General features: G+C 55.9%; 7 protein-coding genes across 7 annotated transcripts; 3 read left to right on the forward strand and 4 right to left on the reverse strand.

Annotated features, from left to right (window-relative positions):
- Positions 1-193: 193 nt before the first annotated feature.
- Positions 194-2,972, reverse strand: N656DRAFT_772509 (uncharacterized protein; the record flags this gene model as incomplete). The annotated part of the gene is made up of 4 exons (XM_064813936.1): positions 194-1,777; positions 1,831-2,351; positions 2,417-2,665; positions 2,732-2,972. The coding sequence occupies 4 exons, from the start codon at positions 2,970-2,972 to the stop codon at positions 194-196; spliced, it is 2,595 nt and encodes an 864-aa protein (XP_064665112.1).
- Positions 2,973-3,556: 584 nt separating this feature from the next.
- Positions 3,557-4,405, forward strand: N656DRAFT_719968 (uncharacterized protein; the record flags this gene model as incomplete). Its single annotated transcript, XM_064812411.1, has 1 exon — positions 3,557-4,405. The coding sequence occupies one exon, from the start codon at positions 3,557-3,559 to the stop codon at positions 4,403-4,405; it is 849 nt and encodes a 282-aa protein (XP_064665113.1).
- A 501-nt stretch (positions 4,406-4,906) lies between these two features.
- N656DRAFT_719954 (heat shock protein 70) lies at positions 4,907-6,950 on the reverse strand (the record flags this gene model as incomplete). Its single annotated transcript, XM_064812408.1, has 2 exons — positions 4,907-6,785; positions 6,883-6,950. The coding sequence occupies 2 exons, from the start codon at positions 6,948-6,950 to the stop codon at positions 4,907-4,909; spliced, it is 1,947 nt and encodes a 648-aa protein (XP_064665114.1).
- Positions 6,951-7,957: 1,007 nt separating this feature from the next.
- N656DRAFT_785179 (alpha/beta-hydrolase) lies at positions 7,958-9,723 on the forward strand. The gene is made up of 6 exons (XM_064816324.1): positions 7,958-8,367; positions 8,440-8,482; positions 8,538-8,578; positions 8,667-8,818; positions 8,928-9,053; positions 9,118-9,723. Exons 1-6 carry the CDS (start codon positions 8,304-8,306, stop codon positions 9,544-9,546), a joined length of 855 nt encoding a protein of 284 aa, XP_064665115.1. The 5' UTR covers positions 7,958-8,303; the 3' UTR covers positions 9,547-9,723.
- Positions 9,724-10,048: 325 nt separating this feature from the next.
- N656DRAFT_719852 (uncharacterized protein) lies at positions 10,049-13,141 on the reverse strand (the record flags this gene model as incomplete). Its single annotated transcript, XM_064812401.1, has 4 exons — positions 10,049-11,281; positions 11,345-11,595; positions 11,649-11,930; positions 12,007-13,141. 4 exons carry the CDS (start codon positions 13,139-13,141, stop codon positions 10,049-10,051), a joined length of 2,901 nt encoding a protein of 966 aa, XP_064665116.1.
- A 2,085-nt stretch (positions 13,142-15,226) lies between these two features.
- N656DRAFT_785184 (seryl-tRNA synthetase) lies at positions 15,227-17,356 on the forward strand. Its single transcript, XM_064816325.1, has one exon. The coding sequence runs from the start codon at positions 15,501-15,503 to the stop codon at positions 17,148-17,150; it is 1,650 nt and encodes a 549-aa protein (XP_064665117.1). The 5' UTR covers positions 15,227-15,500; the 3' UTR covers positions 17,151-17,356.
- A 266-nt stretch (positions 17,357-17,622) lies between these two features.
- N656DRAFT_802601 (uncharacterized protein) lies at positions 17,623-25,289 on the reverse strand (the record flags this gene model as incomplete). The annotated part of the gene is made up of 2 exons (XM_064818260.1): positions 17,623-25,114; positions 25,198-25,289. 2 exons carry the CDS (start codon positions 25,287-25,289, stop codon positions 17,623-17,625), a joined length of 7,584 nt encoding a protein of 2,527 aa, XP_064665118.1.
- Between the last annotated feature and the right edge of the window lie 1,890 nt (positions 25,290-27,179).

The raw sequence follows: 27,179 nt of genomic DNA on the forward strand, positions 1-27,179 counted from the left end.
TTGGAAAATGGAGAGGCTTCAGATTACCTGTACAGACGCAACCTGATAAGGGTATCGAATGCGCGTAACCCGCCATCACTGCCCTGCCATGCACCAAACCCGCGGGATTTCTGACAGCTGACACCAGCTACGGTTACGTATCGCCCTCTGCTCTCATATCACCTTAAGGTCAGTTACATGACCATCTTTCAGCTCAAACCTCCTGAGACAAGATCTTCTTCAACCCTCCCATTTCCTTCTCATACGCCGCAATCTTCTGCTGGCTGCTCTGCAGCTTGGCCAAGAGGTAATTGACCCGCTCGGCAGCCTGGTACGGCTGCTGGGGCAGGGCCGCGAGCACACCCAGCTCTGCTTCTGCCTTGTCGATGGTCTTGGCCTCAATCTTGGCCAGCTCGCCCAGTAGCGCCAGGTCCATGCGCGCCCGGACGACGGGGTCCTCGAGCAGCCTGCTGAAGGCAGCCTGGTAGACAGGCTTTCCCGCGCGTATAGTGGCCGGGCGGCCGTGGTGCGACTTGACCGTGATGAGCTCCGCGTTGGCAAGGCTCTCGAGAACCGCCTCGGCGTTGGCGGCGCCCGGCGTGGTGGACGAGGTGAAGGTGCTCGAGAGGAGCACCTCGTTGTAGCGCAAGCTTTCTTTGGCGGCGATTTCCTTGATCAGGTACCACGCTTGCTCGGCCGACCACTTCTTATCGCCGCCGTTCCCGGCGCCCTTGTTGTTGCCGAGCAAGAAGATGCGCAGGATCTCGGAGGCGCTCTGCTCGATGATGTCCGAGACTGCCTTCTTGGGGCTCTGGCCGACCTTGAGCCGGCGGGCCAGGACCTGTAAGTCAGTTAAGCGACCGCCGAGGGATTCGATGCATTCGTCAAGCTCGCGGAGATCTTGCCGGTGCTGCTTCTCTGTTTTAGGGGGCGACTCGTCATCCTGGTTGTCCTTCTTGGTACTATGGTCGTCTTGCTCAAGTTGTGAAATTACAAAGTGCTTTGCCTCCTCCGGTGATAGATCTCCCAAGGTCACCTGGTGGAAGACGCGGTCCGGGAGTGACTTTGAGAGTGACTTGGAATATGACGGGTCGGTGGTCAGGAAGATGACGTGTGCAATATTGGATTGCACCAGGGCGGCCGCCCAATCAGCAATCTTATCGTAGATCATGCTCTTCTCTTCACCCTTGTGCAGGAAGTTATCAATGACAACGACGGCACGGTGCTCAGGGTGAGCTTCTAGGTAGGCGTCGTCCGAGAGGTTCGCGTCTTTGCCCTCCTTCTTCCTGTCTGCGAGCGAGACCTCCTTCAGAGCAGAAGCTGTAGTTTGAAGAATCTTCACGACCTGGGACTCGAGGTTCTCGGAGAAGCCAGCCTTGACGCCTGTGGTGCCCTGGATAGCAAGGTCTATCATGCTGCTGAGATTGTTAGCCCAGGAGAACACCGGGCGGTATCCAACCTGGAAGGCAAGCTTTCTGATGGTACCGGCCTCTCCTCTAGCCTCCACAACTGGCTTGCAGTCCAAGACCAAGATATCATTGCGCCCCTGGAGTACTTGATCCATGATCAGTTCCTTGCCTCCGGAGCCACGCGGTCCGTGGATAACGACAAATGTGTCGTCGGTCTCCAGCAGACTAGCCTGTATCGCATCTATCAGTTCCTTCCGGTGGGCAAACAAAGCATCGAGACCGGCATCCTCATCCTTCCGCTTCCTGAAGGCGAGAATGTCCGACGTCTGTCGCTTCAACCACTTGTACAGTTTGCTATTGGTGAATTCCAGAGATTTTTGGACGTGCATCTAGTGGCGAGTCAGCAAGTGAACAGCGGCCTGGTCGGCAGAGACAGCCTTACCTTGACAAAGAACTCGCGTATGGGATCAAACACGACGACCGTAAACGCAGCCAGAAAGGCAGCAAGGATGGGGATGACAATCCTTGGGTGGTTCGAGATCCAGTTCCAGATGTGATGCGGCTTCACTCTCTGCTCATAGGACAGCCGGAGCCGGGTCTGTGTCTTGCTGCCCTCTTCTTGCAGCACGAAACCATGCAGGCAATTTCTGGCCATGATGGCAGGCCGGACCCCGACAAAATCTACGTAGGCAAATTTTGGCAGGATCTTGGAATCCGGAGGCTGTGATGTGATGTCGGCGATCTTTCCATAGCGGCGAAACAGGCTGTACAGGGACTCTTGGGACAGCTCGGTGGGAGGCTCCGAGTCCTTGGCGGGCACAAACTCGACCCTAAGGCGGCTCCTTGGGAGACGGTAGAGGTCTTCAAGCCAGGGGCGGCCTAGGACGAGCCCGGCCTTGATGCCACGGAATGGATTGAACCATGGTTTGATTGGCTTCTTGTCGAGCGATTTTGCCAGCTCTCCTGTAAGCATTGTGAGCATGACATGGGCCAGGAGACAGGGGCACGATGTGTGGTTAAGCACCCACCTTCAACATCGGCAGCTGACAGAGTGTCCGGGTAGGTGAACTTGATGTAAGCGCCCCCTTCCTTCAGTCGAGGGATGATCTCGGTGACCTTGATTGGGACTGTCTCGGGTATGGCCCGTTTGACCAGGTTCATGGGGTCCAGAGCGCTGAGAGACGCATCCTCGAACTGGCGGAGCAGCCCAGGGAGGTCGCGCTTGGTTTCCCATGGGCGCCATAGCAACAGTGAAGCGAGTTTCAAGGGGAAGAGATCTAGGTGAGAATGTCAGCCAGAACACAGTGTATGTATGACCTTGTGTCCACGGGACAGAAACCCACTGTCAAGGAATAATATGGACTCGTTTGGTCCCGTGTAAATATGGCCAGTTTTGGAACTACTACCGGTAGTACCACTAGCAGTAGCCGAGCTCTCCCATCTTCGCGCCGGCCACCTCTTGTGGTCCAAGTTCCCCAGCACCGCAGGCAGTCGACGGCTGGAGATGGCTGATGCGGCTGCCAGCAAAGGCGCCCAGAAGTTTGGGGGGGCCAAAGGCCGAAGCATGGCCGGTCCGGGGATCATCGCTTCATTGCAATTATTGTCCCTGGGATATCAGCTGTGGAATGGCTCTTAAAAAAGCGGAGAACAAACGAGTCTAGGGAAGATTAAGACTCGAGACTCAAGATTGCTGAGGACTCAGTCTTCGTATCTGAGCAGCGATTTCGTTGTTCCTAGGGAAGTAGTAATTTGGAAAAGAGAATGTCCCGGTTCAACTCCCTAAGGTAGTCAACTGCTGACAGACTCGTGAATCTACACTACCAGTACAATTCAATGGCTGCACATGCGACGAACATAGGATGGCTGCTGCTGATGAGGTCATACCAGCCTTTGCTGAAAAGGAAAGCCCCACCCGAGAACCCATGTCAACCTGCTCCACCTCAGCTCACCAATCAGTCGAACTGATTTCTGCAGGAACTTTCCACGTCGGGAGCGACGACAGACGACACCTGGCTAAGGTGCGGTAGGTACCGCTCTCCCGCAAGTCGCCATTGCCCCTCACATCCCCTCTCGAGGCCATCTGCTCATTCCAACAACACCCAACTGCCTCCTGACTTACCACCTCTGACTGACGACCATCCAAAAACGAAACCGAACCAACACAAACAATGGGCTGGTTCTGGAATTCCTCATCCTCTTCCAAAACCGAGACCGCAAACCACCCCCCAGCGCCGCCAACCTCAACCCTTCCCCCGCCAGCAGCGCAACCACCAGCCGCCTCCGCTCCCGACCATGGCGGCGACCGCGAAGTAGTCGAGTTCCTAGCCATGCTGCAGCAGGCCAGCAAACCGCAGTCCGAACCAGCAGCAACAGCAACATCACCACCACAACCACCACCGTCTTCCACCCCCTCCAAACCCACCACCACCACCACCACCACCACCACCACCACCACCACCACCACCACCTCCTGGTTCTCCTGGGCAACTCCCATATCAACAACCCCCCCTCCACCCACTCCTGCAACAACAACCGAATCCAACCCCAACCCACCGCGCACCCGCACCCCCCAATCCCTCGCCATGTCCGAGCACCTTCTCCCCACAACCATGTCCTGCCGCGACGCCTTCGACTACGCCTGGCACTGCCACACCCCGGGGTCCCAGGTCACTTCCGTATACCGCTACGGTTCAGTCCGGACCTGTTCCGAGCTATGGGACGATTTCTGGTTCTGCATGCGGACCAAGTCCTACCCGCCCGAGCAGCGGGCCGCCGCAATACGGGACCACTACCGCAAAAAGGAAGAGGCGAAATACGGCGGCGGACGGCCCAGCAGCGAGGATGTCTGGGAGAGCCGCGACGAGAGGGTTCCGCCGGGCACAGCGTTCCGGACGCCGTTTGATGCGCCTATTGTGGATGACGCAGAGTTTCGGCGGCAGGAGAATGAGCGGAGAAGGGCGATTCGGGAGGCCATGGATAAAGGCGGTGATGGTGAGCAGTCGGAGAGGGGGCAATGAAGGATTCTATATTCTCAAAGGAGGGATTCTGATGAAGACTCGATGGTGCTTGGTGTTACTGTCGGTTATCGCGGTTGTAATCAAGTAGCTGTCATACATATACCAACCTTGTTTTCACACCCCCATTCTCTAACACAGGAATCTTCGAAAGTGGAAACAGGTGCCGCAAATGGATGCCCAGGTTTAGCGTCATGTCATCACCATCATCGCAATTCACAATCAAATTAAGATCAGCAAGCACACTCAGATATGGTAATTTCCTTATGTTCATTGCAAGGAAATGGGAATCGTGATTAGAATACAATCCATGCAGCCGCCCTCCGAAAACTTTTTCCCTGTATCATGATCGTAACGAGAAAAAGAAAACAACCAGATCTAGGTGTAAACCCATACCCGATACTCCCCGGATCCCAAGTGCCCATCATCCTCGGCAGCTCGTGGAGGCGGATCCAATCTACCAAGTAGTGCATGGAAAACGACAAACGCCCATCATGAACCCGTTTAGTCGACCTCCTCGACAGTCGGGCCGTCGTTGTCGTTGCTGGCACCGCCCGCACCAGGGAAGCCACCAGGAGCGCCGGGCATGCCACCGGGCATGCCGCCAGCACCGCCGGCACCGTAGAACTTCATCATGATGGGGTTGGCAACGGCCTCGAGCTCCTTCTGGTGCTCCTCGTACTCCTCCTTGCTGGCCTGCTGGTTCTCGTCGAGCCAGTTGACAATCTTGTCGATCTCGGTGCGGAGCTTCTCCTTGTCCGCGGCGTCGAGCTTCTCGTCGACCTTGGAGTCGCTCAGAGTGTTGCGCAGGGAGTAGGCATACGACTCAAGGCCGTTCTTGGCAGCAACACGGGCGCCCTCGCGCTCGTCCTCCTCCTTGAACTTCTCGGCCTCGGCAAGCATGCGCTCAATCTCCTCCTTGGACAGACGACCCTTGTCGTTGGTGATGACAATCTGGTTCGTCTTACCAGTGCCCTTCTCAAGGGCCGAGACGTTCATGATACCGTTGGCATCGAGATCGAACGTGACCTCGATCTGGGGAACACCGCGAGGAGCGGGCGGGATGCCGGTGAGCTCGAACTTGCCGAGCAGGTTGTTGTCCTTGGTGCGCTGACGCTCACCCTCGTAGACCTGGATGAGCACACCGGGCTGGTTGTCCGAGAAGGTGGAGAAGACCTCGGACTTCTTGGTCGGGATGGTGGTGTTACGCGGGATGAGCTTGGTCATCATGCCACCAGCGGTCTCGATACCGAGCGACAGAGGAGCGACATCGAGCAGGAGAATCTCGTTGGTCGACTTGGACGAGGTGTCGCCAGACAGGATGGCAGCCTGGACGGCAGCACCGTAGGCAACAGCCTCATCGGGGTTGATGGACTTGTTGGGCTCCTTGCCGTTGAAGTAGTCGGTAATAAGCTTCTGGATGCGCGGGATACGAGTCGAACCACCGACAAGGACAATCTCGTGGACCTGCGACTTGTCGATCTTGGCATCCGTCAGGACGCGGTCGACAGGCTGAAGAGTCGAGCGGAACAGATCCTGGCAGAGCTCCTCGAAGCGGGCACGGGTGATGGAAGTGTAGAAATCAATACCCTCGAAGAGAGAGTCAATCTCAATCGAGGTCTGGGCCGACGAGGAGAGAGTGCGCTTGGCACGCTCGCAGGCAGTGCGGAGACGACGCAGCGCACGGGCGTTGGTGGACAAGTCCTTCTTGAACTTGCGCTTGAACTCGTTCACGAAGTGGTTGACGAGGCGATTGTCAAAGTCCTCACCACCCAAGTGAGTGTCACCGGCGGTGGACTTAACCTCGAAGATACCCTCCTCAATGGTCAGGAGGGACACATCGAAGGTACCACCACCAAGGTCGAAGATGAGGACGTTGCGCTCGCCCTCGAGCTTCTTGTCGAGACCGTAGGCAATGGCAGCGGCCGTGGGCTCGTTGATGATACGAAGGACGTTGAGGCCCGCAATGAGACCGGCATCCTTGGTGGCCTGGCGCTGAGAGTCGTTGAAGTAGGCAGGAACAGTGATGACGGCGTTGTTGACGGTGCCACCGAGGTAAGACTCGGCCGTCTCACGCATCTTGGTCAGAACCATGGACGAGATCTCCTCGGGAGTGAAGGTCTTCTTCTCGCCCTTGAACTCGACCTCGATGACAGGCTTGCCGCCGCGGTCGACGACCTTGAAGGGGAAGTGCTTCATGTCGGCCTGGACCTCAGGGTCGGCAAACTTGCGGCCAATGAGACGCTTGGCATCGAAGACTGTGTTCGTGGGGTTCATTGCGACCTGGTTCTTGGCGGCATCTCCAATGAGACGCTCTGTATCGGTGAAGGCAACGAACGAGGGTGTGGTCCGGTTACCCTGGTCGTTGGCAATGATTTCACACCTGCAGTAACAGTTAGCACCTTGCTTGGTTTGACTTGTCGACCCGCCGACCCAGGCTCGGCGACCAAGAAGGGAATTAAGAAAACAACAAAACTTACCGATCCTCGCGGAAGACTCCCACGCAGGAATAGGTGGTGCCCAAGTCGATACCGACAGCAGGCGCCATCTTGTCTTGATGATCTATGAGTGCTTTCTACAACGGTCTTGAAGTGATGATGGAAGAAGAAGAAGCAGTGTGATGGTGATGCAGTTGGCTCGTTGCAGATTCCCGATCGTTTGGTGGGAAGAAGAGCACAAGCAGTGAAAAAGATTTGTGGTTTTCAGAGAAGTAGTGCGAGGCAGGAGGGGCAGAAGAGCTCACACAATTTAAGCCGCAGGTGAACTTGGGCAACTTTTCTACGAGTTTCTGTATGTTTCCTCGACCCCACTACCCAAGGGTACCTCGCGCTACTTCTGGATTGGCCTGGCAACCTCTTCCGCCTTCTTTCAAGCCCTCCAGACAAAGCTGGAATATTCTCTGGCAGGCACTGGCAGCGACTCGAAACAACTACCTGCCGCAACCACGGCCGATTCGACTTGCCCGGTCTGGCAATGGAGATTTGTTGCCACTACAAATTTGTTTTTGTGATTGCAGCTGCTATCTACCTAGGTACTTGGGTACACCAGCTCCTTTTCCTAATCAAAGATCCAGCCAGACAGTTCTTGCGCTGGAAAGAATTCAATAGAGCTTGGCTTGTTCGGGCAACGCCTGCCGGCTGAGAACCTCACAGGCTGCAAGTCATCGATTCCATCGTCGTCATAATTATGTGTGTGGTGTGATAATCTCAAGACACGAACACTTTGTCGCTGCCAGCCAGAGTTTGATCACAGGCAGCACGCTCGGCCTGCCCTTCAACCTCCCATTTTCAGCAGTATACTAACCATATTTTCTCCTACAAAAGATAAATGATGAAGAAGTTGAAGCTTTGGGACAGGGCTGGGCGCGCAACAGCCGCAATGATACTGGCGGCTTGCTAGGCTGCAAGGCGCATGAAATCTCCGGATGTACCCCGAAGTACCTATGAGACCCACACCATCCCCATCCGTCGGTTTTGCGGTTTTGCGGTCTGGCTGCCTGAAGCCGCACCTGCGACAGGGCTTTGGGCGATCCAACACGTCTATTCGTGGTTTCATTGAGTTTCTGAGCTGCAATATATATTCCTTGATGCCCATTGAGCTACAAGCTTGTTTCTTGGGCCATCTCCTGCCCCCCATCTAAGCTGTTGAGGAGCTCGCTGAAGCTCTCGAGATGACTATGGAAGCGATCATGAAGTCATGAGGGGCGATAAGATAAGCAACGCCTGCTGCCCCGCATTCGATCGACCACAGATGGCGGGGCAGAAAGTGTGAGGAACTTGAAGCAGCCCGAGTCCTGCCAAATCAACTGGCATTGTTTAAGGTATTAGGCAGTTTGCGTACATACAGTGCTCAGCGCAGCAAATCGTCGCCTCTTTACCATTCTTCAGGCACAAAGTTCAAGATGTTGATCAAGGAGAGCTATGCCGATGTGCAGACCTTTGCCGATGGCAAGGAGAGCTCCATGAGTTAAGCTGCATCCGTTGCCCACCAAGTCTCTCTTCTTTGACACCCAATGTTTTAACAGATCAAGCGTGCAGGAATCTTCTTATTTCACCCGACGATCCCTGGATACCCAAATGCGTGAGAATGGCTCGTCGCGCAATTTGTTCTGCTCCTGACACGCCTATTCTGCTAGTCGCTTCCCCGGCGTTGTGCTCTTCAGCGAGATCTATCAGGGTGAGGGCGCCAGCACCTCTACCCCTGTAGAAACTAGACAAACGTGACCTTCTAACCGCCCTTGTTGTTTTGTATTGGGGTCTACCAGTCACCGGCCCTGTAGCCCGATTCGCAAGGCAGATTGCCGGCCAGGGGTACATCGTCGCCGCTCCTAGCAGCTATCACGACTTTACCGGGCCTGAGCCTTTGGCCTACGACGTCCCGGGGACGGACCAGGGGAACGAATGGAAGATAACCAAGGTCTGTCTGTCTATCTGTCTTGTCAGCTAGCAACTACATAGCATCGCCAACCAATTTTGCCATTCTCCAAGCACAACAAGACCCCCAATTAGCTGACCCTGCAAGACAGACCCTCGAATCGTACGACGAGGACTCGTCCAAGACAGTCGACTACCTCCTGACCCTCCCGACCTGCACCGGCCGGATCGGGGCAACAGGCATGTGCCTAGGCGGCCACCTGGCCGTTCGAGCAAGCGTAAACAACCCCCCGCCCCTAGATCTAGCCAAGCCAATTTCCTGACTCCATAAACCAAACCTAGCTCGACCCCCGAATCACCGCCACAGTCGCCTACTTCCCAACCGACATCCACAGCCGGACTCTCGGGCCAAACCCAGGGCCCTGCACCTCCTCCGACCCCCCATCCCCCACCAGCATCCACACCCTCGACCAGTTTTCCAAGATCCGCGGCGAGGTGTCATTGATCTTCGGCATCAAAGACACACACGTGCCCGACGCCGGGCGGGACCTGATCCGGGCCAAGCTGCGCGAGGCGGGTGTGGTTTTCAGCTTCCACGAGTTTGCCTGGGCGCAGCACGCCTTCATCCGCGACGAGCTCAGCAAGGGCCGGTACGACGCAGCCATTTCCAAGGCCTGTTTCGAGGTGCTTCTGGAACTGTTCGGTCGTGTGCTGAGGACTGAGTTGGGTGAGAGGGAGGGGAAGGTGCCTGAGGTGGAGCACGTCTGCTAGCGCATTTATATTGTATGTACCGTCGCTGCTGGACGTGACGGGCAGAGAAATGGATGGATGACATGGTGAGAAGACAGTCTGTAAACAGGTGAATATACCCTTAGGCATGTCTATCTCTGTACATGTACAATACCCCGATGGATGTGAATGATATGTTTGATGCCAGCGTGATGTGTAGGTTCTCTTTCCTGTTTCCCATGTAATGTACAACCTGCCCGGCACACCTCCCCATACTTTTTCTCCTGTTAGGCCTTAAAGGTCATGCAGTGAGATTGTTTTGGTACAAGAGATTTAAGCATCAACGCCCCACCAGTCTATGTACCACCAGAAACGACTCAAGTCGTAGAAGACCCCAACTCCGTTTCAAGTGATCCGGCCATCCCTTTGATGTTGCCGACGCTGCGTATCCTCCAACCATTCAGTTCTCTGCTGCATTGATGGACCTCTCGGTGGAAATATCGAGGAATCCAAGCCCAAGCTGGCAACCGAAGACGAATGACATCTAGAACCTAGGATGATATCCGCCCTGGCTTGGGCCACTGAGTTGGGGCGCCTGCGGCGGCTGCTGCAGTCCAAATTGCTGTTGTGGTTGTGGTTGTTGCGGTTGTTGCTGTTGCTGTTGCTGTTGCTGTTGCTGTTGCTGTTGTTGCTGTTGTTGCTGCGGCTGCTGCTGCTGCTGCCCGCCCACTGTAGCCCCCCGTTGCCTTGCCCCGACAGTGGGCATACGACTCGGCGGCACGCTCTGCGGCGGGGACCCAGGCTGCTGGACGGCGAAGCCAGGTGACTCAGGAATGAGATCGAGACCGGGCTGTGGTGGCGAGGCCATGGCACTTGGCCCAGGGCCGGCACCACCGGTTTGCGCATCGTAAGCCGTCCAGCCGGCATACCGCGTAACAGTAGGTGCTCTTCCGACACTGGCCTGGCGCTCCACGTCAAACGACCCCTCCCCTCTACGGCTCGATGTCGATGTCCGGGTCAGTTGGATTCCCGGCATGCCATCATCGCTGAGAGCCCCCGGGGGTAGGGCTTCGCCAGCCTTGCGGCGGCCGCGCTGGGATTCGCGCGTGCTGGGGAGGCCGAAGCGAGCTGCGGACGCGTCGGCGGTGCGCTCGCGGTGGGATACCGAATCTCGGGGGCCCAGGGAGTTGTTATAGCCCCAGGTCTCGAGCGCCTCAACTACGGGGCTCGCCGCATTGAGTTGCTCGGCGGCGCGCTGCTCACTCTCCGTATCGGGCGCATTAGCAGGCGCTTGCTCGGTTTTCTGGTTCACCAGTTTCTTCGCTTCTTTCTCCTTCTCAGACTTTTCACGAGCGCTAACAGCGAACTCATCCGTGACGGCCACACTATACGTCGGGTTGCTAGGTCCTCCAAGAGGGTCGCCACCGCCACCAGGACCATTGATTGGTATCTTCTTGAGCGCAAGGGCGAGCGCGCACATGAACTTGGAGCGACGAGTCGCGCGGACGACTTCGTTGTGCCAGTTGGACTTGTGTTTGATGGCAATCTTGAGCGTCAGCTTGTCCAAATCGCCAACGCCTCCAACGCCGATTGCAACGTCCGGCTGGAAGTCGCGACTGTTCTCTGGCGAGCGCACGAAATTCTCCATTTCAGCGCGCAGCAGCTCAATGTCCTCAAACGATGTGTCAAACGAGACGTTGACGTCAATTATCTCCTTCATGGCTTTACTCCTCGTCACGTTCTCAATCCAGAGATTGTTGAGTTGAATATTGGGGACCTAAATCTGGTCAGCTGCCGCTTGCGGACGGTTAAGGGATCAAGTGTAGTTCTTGTTTCTTACCTGCACGATTTGCATCTTGTCAATCCGTGTGAACACCGTGTAGAGTAGAGAAATCTTCTCGACGATTAGCTGTTCCTTCTCGGGACCCGTAATGTCGACGCGGTCGCCGACATCGTACGGGTGCTTGACAAATAGGAAGATGCAGGAGCCCAGGAACTCCTGCGTGGTGACGGCAAAGACAAAGGACAGCGAGAGCAGCGTAGTTCCAGCCGTGGTAAGGGTGGCGATGAAGCTGCTCTGGAAGACGGCCACTGGAAATCTAATCAGCAACTGGTAACCGTGGGAGCATGGAAGGACAACCTACAAAAAATGATGATGACGATGATCAGGACGACAAAAAGGAGGACCTTGTCAAACACATGCAATGCTTGGCTGATATCCTTCATGCTGTGGGCAATTGCCTTTCTCTCATTCCCAATCTCGACAACCTTGCGGATCATCTCGCCGAGACTGATGTCGCCATTCTGGTCAGCATCAATGGCGTTGAAGCATTCTTCAGCTTCTTCGCGGTGGGCCGGGCCCATGACCTCAATGATATCATCTAAGGAGAGCGAATCCTGGCCTTCGACCACGAAACTCATCCAGACTGTTCACAAATGTCAGCCATACGCCACTGTCTCCAGGGGGACATGAGGACAGGGGGGGATCGAGGTTATACATACTGCGACGAGCCAGGGCCTCGGAGCTCCGCACTTTCTCAAGGGCCTCCACGACGACAGAATGAGCAGAATTTGGGTTGAAGACCTGCTTTCCAGTAATCTCGGAGGCAAGGTTTCCAAAAACGGACGTGATTTTGTCGCCAAGACGGCCAGCTTCACCCACGAGCCGCATCGGGGCTGCCGCGACTCCGCGCCCCTTCTTGACCTTGCCTTTGGTGAGCATCAGGTCCAGGCTATCGGCAATGATATAGTCCTCTTCGGCGAACTCAGGACAGTACATAGGGAACAGAGTCCGCGAAGCCTCATACATGAGGCCCAGTAGGTGGATTTCACGCTTGGAATCATGAATCCGGTTCGCAAACGAGCGCTGGTGGTAGCTGATGCTGATGAGCTGGACCAGAAACTTCTCGCCCAGGAGCACGGCCGAGGAGAGGAAGAGCGAGAGCACGATGCGGAAAACGATGTCGGACCACTGCCCAGCGACTTGTACCGGAAACATGAACCTGAACGAGAGCCAGGAAGCAAGCCCCCAGAAGAAGAGCGACAGGGGGATCTGGAGGGAGCGCAGCACGGTAGCGTACTTTCTGGTACCGGAGCTGACGACGCCGCAGAAGAACATGAAGATGGAGGGCAAGAGGTGGGCCACGAGCTTGCCCAACCAGAGGGTCAACCATGATATCTCGATCCAGAGAAAGAGCGTGAACAGGCTGTGCGGTTGGTCTGGAACAAGCTTGATGCGATCCTTATCTCCAGTGAGCGGCAGTATGATTAAGGGAGCGGCGAGCAAGAGGGCGACGGGGGCGATATAGACGAGATAACGAGTGACGACGGAGAAGCCGACGATTTTGTTGTAGAGTCGGCCCATGGCATTGAGCGATGTCTCCTCAGACATGCCGGACCCGGCACGTCGCAGGTCCTTCCGGGCGCGTCTCCCGCCGGCAGGGCCCCCGGCCGCCGACTTGTCAAAGAGTGCATGTTTCTCGTCCATGCCTTCCATGTTGACTCGCCGAGAGCCCGTGCTCGCATTGGTGCGGACGGTGTGGAGAGGAATCTCGTGCATCTCGGTACTGCTCGACTCGTTGGAGTTGGAGATGGGTAGGAAGCCCCGGCCGGGCGACCGAGGTGATCTCAACGACATTAGGCTGTGTGGTTACCGGTATGCTGCTGGTTGCGATGTGATGGGCCCAAGGAATGTGGTCTGCAGAAAAGCACCCAGCCCTGCCGGCGTCTCAGACCCGTTTTCGATATCGAAGACTCGTAAAGTTGCGCTCAAATAGAAACGACGAGTAAAGGGAGAAAGAGTGGGTGGTCGAGAGAGCAAACGCGAAGCGTGCGCACGAAGAAGTCCCTTACAAGGCCATTCACTCCACAGGAAACGAGCGTCTACACTACAAGAAGGACCGAAGAGAGAGGTGAGACGAGAGGACGATGCGAATGACGCAGACACTGGAGCGATGGTGGAAACGAGAGGAACTGGTGACAGCAGAAAGTGGGGTGGAAGTTGGACGAAGATCAGTTTTCGATCGCAACTTGGATGGAAATTTCTCCAAGCACTGGAAGACAAGGACGTTGCATCCAGAATGTTTCCTCTAGAGGAAAAACTACCAATTGGTTTTCTCAACGGCACCAGAACAAAACGGCATGGCGTTCGGGTGGCTGCCTCTTAACCCTAGGCACCTTGTCCTTTTTGCAATCCTCGCAATCCTAAGGAGTCGTGGACATTTTTCCTACTGGACCCTAAAGGGACGGAGATATGAACCTGGGAATTCAGCTGCGGAAGAAGCCCGCTAGTGCAGGGGGGCGTTCATGCTTGCAGGGCGCGTTTCGAGAGCGCTGAGCCACTGAGAGAGAGCCAAGGAAGTTCTAAAACGGGTTCACCAATTCTTTTCCTGTTTCACCTTGTGTGACCCTTGTCGCCGGGTCCGCCACAGTCTCCGGTCATTGGCCGTTGGCACATTCCAGACCCACAGGCTGTGGAATCTGGGAGTTTGTTGGTTCAGCAAAAGATGTTCGAGGATTCCACAGAATGTGGTGAACTGCGAAGACCCGTTCACAACTTCAAGTTGTGACAACCGTTGCAATGCAAACCTAACGCTCAAAGGGTCCAGACCTCCAGAGCCTGAGATTAAGGCGCTGCAACTCTACGAGTCATTGTGGAGAAGATAATCGGATGTCAGGTGTCAGTTGATGCGACAGGATAGGATGGGCAAATGCCATGTGAATGACAAACTGTCCAGCATTCCTCCTACGGCCCTGATATCAGACTCATGCAGCAAACTACCACAGCCTGTCCGGTTTGCCACGTCGAGAAATTGGGGGCTGAATTCCCAGGTTTGTCGTATCCGTAGTGGAGCAATGGCTATGCTACCTAAAGCCTATCTCGAGCCTACGACGATATAACTGTGCATATCCTGTGATCTGTCGTTTGCGTTGACCGCTACAAGATGGTGGCATCAGTCGTATGGTACCTCAAGAAGGGCTGCCATCCGTTAGTGCGGCCAAAATCTTGTATGCAAAAATCATCCTCTCGACTACCGCTTTTAACAGAATCACCGTCCCAGGTTGTACCCCTCAAGTTGTGCAACCTTTTCCATGGAACGAGCGGGCAGCACACAACTTCGTCTGATCTGTACCTGACCCCTAATGTCTAGAGTGTCCAATTACCATTTTGGCTCGCACCTCATGCAATGTCGCTCTCCACCGCAGTTCTATCGACGGGTTGACCAGTAAAGTGTTCGAAGGGCCATCAATATGACAGTCTGTTTAGAACGGTGCGCTTCGCACACACTAGGTTACGTCCGTATTGGAGGCCGTGCCTGTCTCCATGGTGAGGATCGAACATAAGGTAGTTCTACATACCACAAGGGCATACTTCGTATTTCGCAGCCGATGTACATACGAATAGTGTATTGCGCCGAATCATTTGCTGTCTATCCGTACCGCTCCATGTTTCCATATACATGGATGGTTTTGGATTGATGTTACCTTCCCCGATACTCCGTAGAAACGCGGAGCCGCTCGCAGGGCTGTAACTTGGATCGACGATCCAGTCTTGGCAACGGCAGGCAACACTGGAAAGAACCGGCACGCATGAGCAGAGTAGGTATTCATGATTAATCCATGAAGACGCGGCTGAATGCTAAAAGAAGAAAACCCGGGAATTGTCTTCTGATCAACCGTTCGCCATCAGATACCTACCTTAATGATCAGGATATATCAGCCTTGTCTTGGCTCTTCCGTTGCCTTCGGATTTGGGAAGGTGTTGGTGGCCTTGGTGGTGGTCATAGCTCCCCCGCGTTAATGTTATGTTGATCTCAGGCAGAAAGCTTTGATCCGAGTCATCCACAAGGACTGTCACAACGTTACAGTACCTTGGTGCATCGTTTCTGCGAATTGCTGCAATCAACGAAACCACTTCCCACCAAATCCAAGGCAATGCTTTCGCATTTGTCCAACTCTAACTCCAATTGATTCACGGTCCAAGAACATTGCATCCGATGAGACGGCCTGTTGCTGGCGCGGGCAGGCCCTTTACGTGCCTCCAATGCCTCCTGCGGACGTCACACGGGCGCCCTGCCCGCCCCCCTCTCCCAGCGGCCGGGCCCTCCCGCCTGCGGCCAGCACAAACACCATCACAATTAGCCTTCTATCATAGCACCGGCACCCTGTCACAACAACATCCGCCTGTCGCTCCGCAACCGCAGCCGCAAAGGCCACCGACCGCGCCCAAACCCGCTCTCGATCTCAAGCACATCCGTCAAAACGCCGACCTGTACGCTCAAAACTGCCGTGACCGCAACTACCCCGCCGCAGCCTCGTACCCAGCCCGCATCAACGACCTCTTCGCTCAATGGCAAGCCAAGCAGCGCGAGGCCCGCAGCCTCCGCGAGCGTGGCAACCTGCTGCGCCGGCATATCGCCGACCCGGGCGCCACGAGCCGGGACGACGCCGATGAGGAATCCGCCGCCGGGCTCCGGTCCATGTCGCGGGAGCAGCTCCTCGAGGAAGCGCGCAAGGTCAAGGCCGAGCTCGCCACGCTCGAAGAGGCCGAGTCGGCGCTGACGGCCGAGATGGAGCGGCTCGCCCTCGCCATCCCCAACCTGACCAGCGACGAGACCCCGCGCGGCGCCGAGCCCCTGGTGCTGAGCTACATCAACGACCACCCTGAACCCAGCCCCTCCCAGTCCGACCGCGTGTGGCGCTCGCACATCCACGTGGGCGCCGAGCTGGGCCTGCTCGACTTCGCCGCCGCGGCCACCACGTCTGGGTGGGGGTGGTACTACCTTTTGGACGAAGCCGCACAGCTGGAGCAGGCGCTGGTGAGCTACGCGCTGACGGCCGCTTCGCGCGCCGGGTGGCGGCAGGTTTCGCCGCCGAGCCTCGTCTACAGCCACGTGGCGGGCGCATGCGGGTTCCAGCCGCGCGACGCGCACGGCGAGACGCAAATCTACACCATCGCCCAGTCTCCCGACGACGTCGCGCGGGGGAAACCCGAGCTCTGCCTGGCAGGGACCGCCGAGATCCCGCTCGCGGGGATGAAGGCCGACACGGTGCTAGACGAGTCCGAAGTGCCCATGAAGCGGGTCGCCGTATCCCGGTGCTACCGCGCCGAGGCCGGCTCGCGCGGGGGCGAGACCAAAGGACTCTACCGGGTGCACGAGTTCACCAAGGTGGAGCTGTTCGCATGGACGGCGCCCGACTCCGATCAAACCACAGAAATCTTTGAAGAAATGGTCGACCTCCAGACAGAACTCCTTGGCTCCCTCGGCCTGCACTGCCGGGTTCTCGAGATGCCTACCGCCGACTTGGGGGCGTCAGCCACACGCAAGTGCGACATTGAGGCGTTCTTCCCCTCGCGCCGCGACCGCAACGACGGCTGGGGCGAGGTGACGAGCGCGAGCATCTGCACCGACTACCAGACGCGGCGGCTCGCCACGCGCCTGCGCACCAACGGCACGGGCGGGAAGCTGGTCTTCCCCTGGACCGTCAACGGCACGGCGCTGGCTGTGCCGCGGGTGCTTGCCGCGCTGCTGGAGAACGGGTGGAACGAGAGCGAAAAGTCGGTCACCATCCCCGAGGTGCTGCGGCCGTGGATGGATGGCAGGGAAAAGATTGGGCCTAGGAAGCGGCAGAAGGTGGATGCTTGATAGATGTTGTTGTCCTTGGTTCACTACATAATGTAATTTATATAACGTTAATGCCAGCATGAGCAATTCTGTAACGAAACACAGGATTTACCCTCCGAGTCACGATATCAGCTAAGAAGAGGAGGCATGTATATATTCATCATTGCCCGAAAGGGGTTCGTTGATTGCCTAACAGCCAGTTGAATCCATCACAGCATTGCCATTAGCATACTCCCATCCAATGACGCCCTGCTAGCTACTTCATACTCGTACCACTACTCGAAGAAAAACAAATCATCATGACTCACACATAATAGCCTACAAAGGAAATCCCAACAAAGGAAAACACCCACACCCATCTGCCCGCTCATAAGCCAGCCTGTTGACCTCAATCACGCATCAAATCCATCATCCCATCATGTCTCATTCCAACAACCCCTTTTTTTGGTCCGTGCCCATCAATTCCTCCTCGCGTGACCGCCTCCAAGGTCAGTTACTCAGCCGCCGCAACCCCGCTCACCCTGCGACTACCGGGGACACTCTCAGTCCACACACTGGCCGCATCTGCATCCGCGTCGGGGCTGGCATCGCCATCGAAATCCCCGTCCTCGTCAGGTCCAGCCCAGTCGTCCTCAGCGGGGGTGACAACGGTAGTACCGTGGCTCGCCCGTCTGAGGTCGTCCTTGGCCGTCTCCGCGTCCATCTCAGTCTCTCCTCCCTGTACCTCCCGAACATCATCATCAAGCCGCTCGAAATCACCATCACCCAAACCCTCAGCAATTCCGCCATCGTCGGCAGCAGCGGCGGGTGCGTCATCAACAACAATGTCCACGGCTGGTGCCACAGGTGGGGGCGTGTCGAAGCGGTCGTGGCCATCGCTGTACCGGCTCTCGCCCTCTTCCTCCATCTCCGGTAGACCGATATTTTCCTTGTCGTCCGTGGCGATGGCCCGGTTATTTCCGCCTCCACCAGCACCCGCCCAACTCGACTTGCGGAGCCGCGCGGGCGTCACAGCGGTCCTAACGCTCTGGCTACGCTTTATGCCGCCAGTGGGGACGTTGTTTGTGATTTGGCTGAGGGAGAGGATGCGCCGTGAGGTGCCCGCCGAGTTGGCAGTCGGGGTGTTGGCCTTGCTGCGGGCGGACATGGCCATGTTGATTGCCGAGCGGCGCTTGGCATTCTCGTTCGGCGCAGGGCTGTTGCTTGCTGCTGCCAGGGGTGTATCAGCCGGTTGGTGAGTCGACGACACGCGCTTCCGGCTCATCATCGAGTCGCGTCCGTTGGCACGATTGGTCTTAGCCATCAGCAGGACTCTTGAGTGGTCCATCACACCCTCGAGAATCCGGCGCTCGAGGCCTTCGGCACGCGCCTCCATGTCGTGAAGCTCCTCGCGGCGGAGTCGAAGTGCCGTGTCGAGCGACGAGAGGTCCGCCGTCAGCCGGCTCTTCTGACGGCTGAGGTTTTCCTGGTCGGCGCGCAGCAAGATAAGGCTGTCCTTCAGACGCTCTTCTTCTTCCTTGAGCGTGGCAAAGAAGCCTACTCTCAATTGCTCTTGCTCTTCCCGCAGAGAAGAGTTGGCCTCCTTCAACCGCGCCTCCTCTTCCATCAGGTTCGTGAGGAGCTCAACCTTGAGGCGCTCGTTTTCTTCCTTGAGGGTAGCTTTGAGCTGCTCATATTCTTCCTTGAGGGCCGCCTTAAGCTGTTCATGCTCTTCCTTGAACTTGGCCTTGAGTTGCTCTTGCTCTTCCCTCAGGGCGTCGTTTGTTTCTCTCAACTTTTGCTCTTCCTCCTTGAAGTTGGCGAGGAACGTCTCCCGCAATTGCTGCTGCTCTTCGCGGAGGCCAGCGTTCACCTCTTTGAGGAGCGATTCTTCCTCCCGGAGATTGGCAAGGAATGTATCCTTGAGAACCTGCTGCTCCTCGCGGAGAGCATTGTTCATCTCCTTGAGCTTCAATTCTTCCTCTGCGAGGTTGGCAAGAAACGCCTCCTTCAGCTTGTCCTGCTCCTCTTTCAGAGATACATTCGTCTCCATCAGGCGGGCTTGCTCCTCCTTGAGGTTTGCGAGGAACGCCTCTTTGAGCTGATCTTGCTCCTCCTTCAGAGCAACGTTGGTTTCCATGAGACGTGCTTGCTCCTCCTTAAGGTTGGTGAGGAAGACCTCCTTCAGTTGATCCTGCTCGTCTCTGAGAACGGCAGTGGCCTCCTTGAGCCGGGTTTCCTCCGCTTGCAGATTTGCCAGGAATTGCTGAGTCATCTCTCTCTGCTCCTCGGGTAGTTTGACGGTGATGCTCTCCTTCAGGCGCGCCTCCTCTTCTCTGAGATTCTCAATCTGTGCCTCAACCTGTTTCTTTTCCTCGAGCCGGCGCTCCAGAGCAATGATTGTGTCTTGGAGCGTCTTCTCCCTGTCTTCATGTTCATCGGCGATGCGTTGTGTCTGGGCGGCGAGGAATGCAGCTAGCTCAGCGGCCGTGTGCTTGACCTGTGCATGGACCTTCTCGAGCGTCTCGAGCTGCTCAAAGGCTTTGTCAGCTACTTGAGCGTGGCCAACCAGTGTCTCAAGCTTCTCCAGAACCAAAGTGTCGTCGTACTTTTCCGGCGGCGGCGGCAGCAATGGGCGCTCAACCCTTTCCTGAATTGCCATTGTCGAAGTCTTGAGATGGTCGTAATGTTCAGCCAGAAGTGCCATGACATGCTGAACTGTTTCGAGGATCTTAGGCTGGTACTCGCTGACTTGGCCCTGAAGCCCCTCCACCTTGCCGATGGCCTCCTGGACCTGTTCTCTGGTAAGCTGATGCTCCGCCTTTGCATCGGAGTGGTTGTCGTTCGACTTGGTGGCGAGGTCCTCAACACGTTCAAACACCGTCTTGGAGGCTTCTTCCATCTTCTCCATGGAGTCTGTGACGGCAGCGCCGAGAGTGTCGACGAGTGACTTCAGCTCCTCGGCGATGGACTTGGTGCCACTGACGGCTGCCTCAAGCTCGATGTCTCTCGCTTCACCCTTTGCAGCCCGATCATCTTGGAGAAGCTGCAGCTCTTCATACTTGGCGATCAGCTCGGCGACGCGTTCATCGAATTTCGCGACCATGGTATCAGCCACGGCTTGAAGCTTCTCATCCAGCTCCAGTTTAGCACCGACCACGGCAGTCTTGGAATCTTCAAACTCCAGCTTCATGGTATCGAGAACTTCTTTGAGATCATCGCCGATATTCTCATTCTTCCGGATGCTGTCGCTCAGGGCATCCAAGATGGTGTGGATGGAGTCAATTCCCCTCGCTCCGTCCTCGAGCTTGGCTCTCGCAACGGCTTGGAACTCTTCTAGAAGGGCCTTCATCTCACTAACCCCAATGCCTACACCAACAGTCTCTGCTTGGCGTTCCTCAAAGGACTTGACATTGGCGTCGGCGTGCGCTTCCATGCGCTCCCCGAGCTCTCTGAGGCGCAGCTCGAGGCAGTCGATATCCTCTTTGGAAGGGAGGCTGGCAAGGTCGGCCTTCACAATTTGCTCAATGAGAACCTTGGTATCGAGGCAAACAGCCTCAACGGCATCGACGTCGGTTTTCGTCACCTTCTCAGGATCCTCCAGAGCCTTTTCGTGTCGTTCCTTCATCTCGTCGAAGGCAGCTATGACCTGGGTGACTAGCGACTCCACCATGGCCACATCCTCCTTGCGAGAGAGAATATCCATTTGCGAGGTAAGTCCTCCAAGGCTTTCCCGAGTCTCGAGGATTAGAGTCTCAAGTGATTCGACTTGCTCTTTGCGGGAGAGATTCTCCATCTGAGAAGAGACGCCGGTGAGATTGTCCCGAGTCTCCACAACCAGCGTTTCAAGGGCATCAATGTGGTCCTTGCGAACAGCCTGCTCTCCGTCCATAAGGTCATCGAGACGCGCTTTTGTGTTACGGAGAATGGTCTCAATGGCCTCGACGTCTTCCCTTGTAGCCGCATCGGTGCTAGCCGGTGCCGAAGGAGCCGCTGGTTCCCGGGCTGCCAACTCGGCCACAGTCTCCTGGAGCTTTTGGATGCTCTCTTGTATTGCCTCGAATGGCTCCCGATTGGGCATACCAGCCACAGACTCTGCAACGTTGCGGAGTGTCTCCTCCATCCCAGCCAGATCTTCCTTGGAAAGAGATGGAACACCCTCTGGCGGGTGGGCTTCCATGGCCTCTACCTTGACGCCCAACTGAGCAATCAAAACTTCGAGGTTTTTGATATCGTCGTGCTTCAGCATCTGCTCCACAGAAACTATGGCATTCGCATCATTGTTGATTGTAGCCAGAGCTCGGTCATTCAAGTTCTTGCTGTCTTCGCGAAGGTCATCAATATCCGACCGGACGCTGTCCAGCCCAGTTTTCAGCGCTTCCAGGATCTCATCGTTGGCGGTTAGATCGGCTGGTTTGTCGCGCAGATTATTCAAGCTGGTACGAATATCGCCAAGACCCTCCTGCAGGGCATCCAGGATCTCTGTAAGCCCAGCAATCGGCCGAGTGCTGATTTCTGTTCGGAGGCTGCTGAGGCCTTCGTGAATAGCCTCGAGGACTTCTTTGTGATTTCCCGGCTGAGGAAGGGCTGGAATCAGCGATGAGTTAACAGCGTCCCGGAGCGATTCGATTTCCTCTTGAAGCAGGGCGCGGGAGTCGTCCGTGAACCTTGTCACGAGCTCCGCCACTTCGTCTCTGAAACCGTCAAGGGTGCGGAGCAGTTGCTCATTGGACTTCGTCAAGTCTGATTCGCCCCTTGCGCGGTCCACGTAGCTTTCCATGTCTTGCCGGAGCTTCTCAAATCCATCCTTGGTCGCGTCAAGAAACTGTTCGGTGTCCCGAGCATTGGCCGCAATATTCTGTTTGGCTTCCTCCGACACTGCCTTGAATTCAGCCTGCAGAAAGTCCTTGATTTCAAGAAGGCGCTGGACAATCTCGTCATTATTGCCCGTTTGGGGGACCAAGGCGGAAGACTGCAGTGAAGAAAAGTCGAACGCCTGAAGCTCCTTCCTTACGACATCTCCCAGACCGGACGAAACGTCAAATGACTCAAGCCCTTCCTTAACCGCATCTACGACATCCACCCGCGACAAGTCAGGCCGTGGGATGAGAGCCGCGGTTGAGGCAGAGAAATCAAAGGCTTCAAGCACCTGCTTGACCGCGTCCGTGACATCCTTGGAGATGTCGGTTGAACCGAGCCCCTCCTTCACGGCAGCTACAACATCTGCTCGTGAGAGGTCAGGCTGAGTAACGAGAGCGGAAGTTGATGCAGAAAAGTCGAAGCTCTCCAGCACCTTTTTAACAGCCTCCGTAACAGTCTGAGACAGGTCGACAGCTTCAAGACCCTCCTTGACTGCATTGGCAACATTTACCCGCGATGTGTCGGGGTGTGGGATGAGAGCCGAGGCATTGGCCGAGGGGAAGTCAAAGCCCTCCAATGCCTGCTTGACAGCGAGCGTAATGCTGTTGGTGAGGTCGAGGCATTCGATGCCATCCTTTACCGCATCCGCGACATCAACCCTTGAAAGGTCAGGCCGTGGAATGACAATGGACGAAAAGGCAGTTGAGAAATCATAGCCCTGAAGGGCTTGTTTTACAGCCTGCAGCACATTTTTCTGAAGGTCAAGAGTCTCGACCCCTTCTCTGACAGCCTCTACCATGTCAGCTGACAGGTCGAGCGATTTGAGTCCTTGCTTCACAGCATCCGAGACATCGCCTTTCGATACTGACTGCGGAACCAAAGCGTTTGCGTAGATGGAGGTGAAGTCAAACGACTGCAAGCCCTCAGTGACAGCGTCGAGCACATCTTCTCGGGTGAGATCGGAGCTGGGAGGTGGCGGCGGTGGCGGCGGAGGCGCAGGGAAATCGAATGAATGGAGCCCTTCCTTAACAGCATCCAACATATCCTCTCTCGATATCTCAGCGCCCATGGCGGACGGCGCAACAGGAAATTCAAACTCCTCCAAACACTCCCTAACAGCCTCGAGGATCTCATCCCTAGATAGAGTCGCCGGCGTCTCAACCTTGGGAGGCACCCAGTGCTTCAGGGCTTCGACGACAGCGTCAAAGACTTCATCCCTGGTCGCTCCGGGAGGGCGGTTGTCGCGAGGCGCGTATGCGCGAAGGCCTTCCTGCAGGCAGGCAAGGATCTCGTCTCGCTCCAAGCCGATCTGCTGAATCTCGATCTCAGGCTTGTACTTCTCCCACGCATCCTTGACAGCGTGAATGACGTCTTCTCTTCGGAGTTCTGGCACACGGGGCTTGTTTGCTTGTGTATCCTTGAGCGCGGCTCGCACGCTGTTGTAAATTTCTTTGTAGTCGATTGAGGACTCTCTGGACGCGAATGTCGCTGCTGACTGCCGGCGGTGTTCTCTGAGGATGTTGTTCATCTGTTGATTCATCTCTGCCAGGCCCTCCTCAATCACCTTGGCCATCTCAGCCTTGTTGGCTGCTTCGGTTTTCCCTGCGCCCTTCTCGGTGATTTCGTCGAGTCTGCGGCCGATTTCCCGTCCCATGCCCAGGACTTCGCCCCGAAGCTCTCGGACGAGCGCCTTGGTTTCGGCGGTCAAGCCGCCTCCTTGGGCTACACTGTCCTTGACAGTGCGGATGGCCTTGAGGACCTCCTCGTTGACCACGTCGACCGCGCGGGGTCCGGGAGTCGCCGGACGTCGGCCTTCTTGACCCGGTAGTAATCTTCCGGCTTGCGTGGCCTCATGGACAAAGTCGAAGGCTCCGTGCCTTGACCTTCCTTCGTCCTCATCGAAGTCCCACTCGAGATCTCGGCTACCTTTACCACCTGCGCCTCCCCTGCCACCCCCAGCAGCAGGAACAACAGCTTGTTGTTGGTTCGACTTGACGAAACGGGCAAGCTCCTCAACTTTCTCGGCCGTCGCCATTCCTGACAGTTTCCCGGCAAGCTCTGTGAGGCGTGCAAGGAGAGTATCTTGGCCTTCCCTGGTACCCATCTCTCGAATGATCTTCTCCAGCAGGGCAACTGTGGTGGGCGAATCGGGCACTAGAGATGGCGTGCTCAACATGGATTCCGTGTCAAGAGAGGCAGCGAAGCTGTTTGGTGATGGTATTCTGGGCAACGAAAACGGTCGGACAGACTTGGTCAGCTGCGTTGGGGACGAAGAATGGTGTCTGCCTTCGAGAAGAAGGGGACCACCATAAGGGTCTTTCGAGGCTGATCGCATCTTGGCATCCGAGATTAGCTCCCGAAGGCTCTTCCGGATGTCTTCGTCTCGGGCATTTGTGGCCTCTTTGAGGCTCAAAAGATCTGTAGCATTGTCTCGACTTCGCCGGCTGAGAAGCGACATTTCTTTCTGTAGAGTGGTTGCGATGTCTGTGAGGGTAAGGATCTGGTTGGACAAGGCCTCGAGGGATTGAGGAACCCTGACCATGGCCGTGGAGGGATTGGTAACGTTTGCAGGGGGAGTCTCGGGTGCCTTTGGAGTTGGCGTGTTGCTGTTCTGGGTACTCATGCTCTGCAGGGCAAGCATCGTGGCAGACTGCGGGGGGGTGTTTTCGCCCAGGATACTCTGGTGCGGACGTCGCACGGCTGGTCGGATGATGGGGGTCAAGCTGGGCCCTGGCTTTGGAGTACCAATGGGCGTCTTCTCGTCCCTTTCCTCCCTGCATTCAGAGAAAGTATCTCGACTCCGCAACGGCGTCGAAGGCCTCTCAACCTTCTCGGGCGATCTCGGTGTCGATTGGGCCGAGGTATCCCGTGCGCCGGCCTCAATCATCAAACTCAGGTCTTTGACGGATGAAGGCTGTAGAGACTGCATGCGGCGATGCGACGATCCCCGCGTCGGCGAGGGCCGCTCTGGTGATGTATCAATGCGCTTGGTCAGATGGGGCACCAATGCGCTCTCCCGTGCTTTCTCTGTCATGGCGGCATGGGCCGACTGAATGGCACTAGAGGTCCCTGTCCGCGAGACGCCAGGAGACTGCGGGTTGAGAGGTAAGGGTGGTGGTGCCCTCTCGGGATCAGAACTGTCCCACCTGTTCTTGATTAGCGAGCGCCGAAGAACCGACATGACATGGTCATGGCGGGTTGCGAGAGTGGAGAGAAAGGGCAAGCATACATGGGAACCAGGGCACGGCTGTGGTCCGATGATGCGGAATGCTGATGTTTCAATGCCCTGTCTCGAGGGGCATCCCGCTCAATGGGCGGCATTGTGATGGCAATGGGTGGCTTCGCGTGATGTTTGCTCGCGTGCTGGAATGCAATGCTAGATGGGCAGATGAAGAAATGCGATGTGGGTATCCTATTGTTGTAGCTCTGGCTGCTCGCAAATTGCCGCTAGATACCTCGTGTCGACGATGGAGCTACTCGAGAACAATAACGAGGACTCGAGTCTCAACCTGAAGCTGCCCAACCAGCTAAGGAAAAAAGATCAAACTCCACAAGCAGTGAACTGGAGATCCAGAGATGCAGAGCAATGTTGCCAATTGACTTATTAGCACAGGGTATATAGGTAATCTGCTGAGAACGTGCCGGTGAACTCAACAGCCTGCGTTGGCGCCGTCTGAACCAATTGCCTTCCGCTGTCCGCCTTGTGTTGTTGATTGTTTGGGTTCCCAAAGCAACGCGGGAAGGCGCTACCGGGGTGATCCTGCCACGCCCCACTCAAGACCCTGTCTCCTCCAGGCAATGCCTATCGATAAGCGAATCCCCGCGCGCCGATCGTCGAGACATCGAATTCAGACCTCATCAGAGAGGTGGGGGGTTTGGGAACTCATCAGGGCACAACTTTGTGTACGGAGTGCGGACCCAAATACTGCGGGTCAAACTCTAGAAATCCAGAAGGATCGCGATATTATCCTGTTGATCTTCAGATCCTTATCATCCGTTCTCTTCTTCCTTCTCCGCCTGGGTACTTCGTAGATTCAGTTTTCTCGCAACCCAACATCCATATCGGCATCTCCAGATATACGTTGTCATTAACAATCTTACAGCTCCATGACAAACGCCCTAGCCTAGCCCATTTTCCTCCAGTCGATCGATGATTTGTACCCCTCCGACCATTCCCGCTGGCACTATCTTAGACCAGGCTGGTGTGACCAACGCGCTATACCTGATAACGCGAAGCTTGGAGGTCAACCCGCCGAGGGAAGGCTGGCTGGACGTAAAAAGTACCTGTGAGATCGGGTATAGATGATCGACTTTGATTACTCCAGCCCTCACCCTTCAAGTTTCGCGCCGGCACCTCAGCTGGTACGTACAGACTTGCAGGTTGGTGAGGACCGGTCGTTCACCACTGGTAGTAAGCCCGCTAGAGGTCGAGTTTGTACCGATCGAGAACACGGACGTCATGACCCGCTCAGCAACTATTCAAGTTGTCTAGCTACCTCAAGTTGTCTAGCTACCTAACTTCTTAGATGTCGATGACGGGGTAGAAAGCTGGCTGATCTGAGGCTAGGTATCTTATATCGTGAAGGGCAACCTGGGAAGGTTTCAGTCTAGCTGCCTTGGCAGAGGCCTCCTCCACTTTGAAAAGCCATATACCTACCTTATAGGTGGAGTCGGCCGACTAAGTACGTTGACCGCAGTGTACGTTTGGGCTGCGCCGAAAAGTGCGTCGCCGAGATGGAAATTGCATGTGGCTGAAAGACTCACCGCTTGCCGCAAGAAGTGCCTCTTTTATTGGCGCTGAAGTACTCCTCTAAAGTTCGGAATGCAAGACGTCGGATCTCTCCCCATCAAGTTTCCCTAATAACTTAAAGGAGAGCCAATCTGTGGCTCTCTTTCATTCAAACTTATACTCTCTGCTCAAACTTTCAGATCGATGCTTTCGAACGGCTTAAGCCACACCTTGTATGCTGCATGCAGAATACAACGACTATAACCGCACCTTTTCTTCCTTAACCTCGGCTTTAGGCGTCGTCTAGCCTCTAAATGCCATTCGTGGGTGTGGCTTCCCAGAGTTGCCATGGCGTTAAATGAAAAGGAGGAGTTTTCACACAAACTTGTCGTGTTTGGTTGGGAAGGTTGGGAAGATAGAGAAGGCACATGCTTATGTGAACGTTGCATGATGCTTCTCTCCAGGCTTGAAACAAGTTTTTC

This window comes from Canariomyces notabilis (genome assembly GCF_033297395.1).
Source record: "Canariomyces notabilis strain CBS 508.74 unplaced genomic scaffold N656scaffold_41, whole genome shotgun sequence".
NCBI classification, from domain to species: domain Eukaryota; kingdom Fungi; phylum Ascomycota; class Sordariomycetes; order Sordariales; family Chaetomiaceae; genus Canariomyces; species Canariomyces notabilis.

What these genes read in the sequence shown, in the direction of transcription:
- N656DRAFT_785184 (XM_064816325.1), top strand. Translation starts at nt 15,501, where the DNA reads ATGAGACGGCCTGTTGCTGGCGCGGGCAGGCCCTTTACGTGCCTCCAA.
- N656DRAFT_785179 (XM_064816324.1), top strand. Translation starts at nt 8,304, where the DNA reads ATGTTGATCAAGGAGAGCTATGCCGATGTGCAGACCTTTGCCGATGGC. An exon ending in ATCCCTGGATACCCAAATGC is followed by an intron (nt 8,483 to 8,537) that starts GTGAGAATGGCT and finishes CTATTCTGCTAG; the next exon opens with TCGCTTCCCCGGCGTTGTGC. An exon ending in CTTCAGCGAGATCTATCAGG is followed by an intron (nt 8,579 to 8,666) that starts GTGAGGGCGCCA and finishes GGGGTCTACCAG; the next exon opens with TCACCGGCCCTGTAGCCCGA.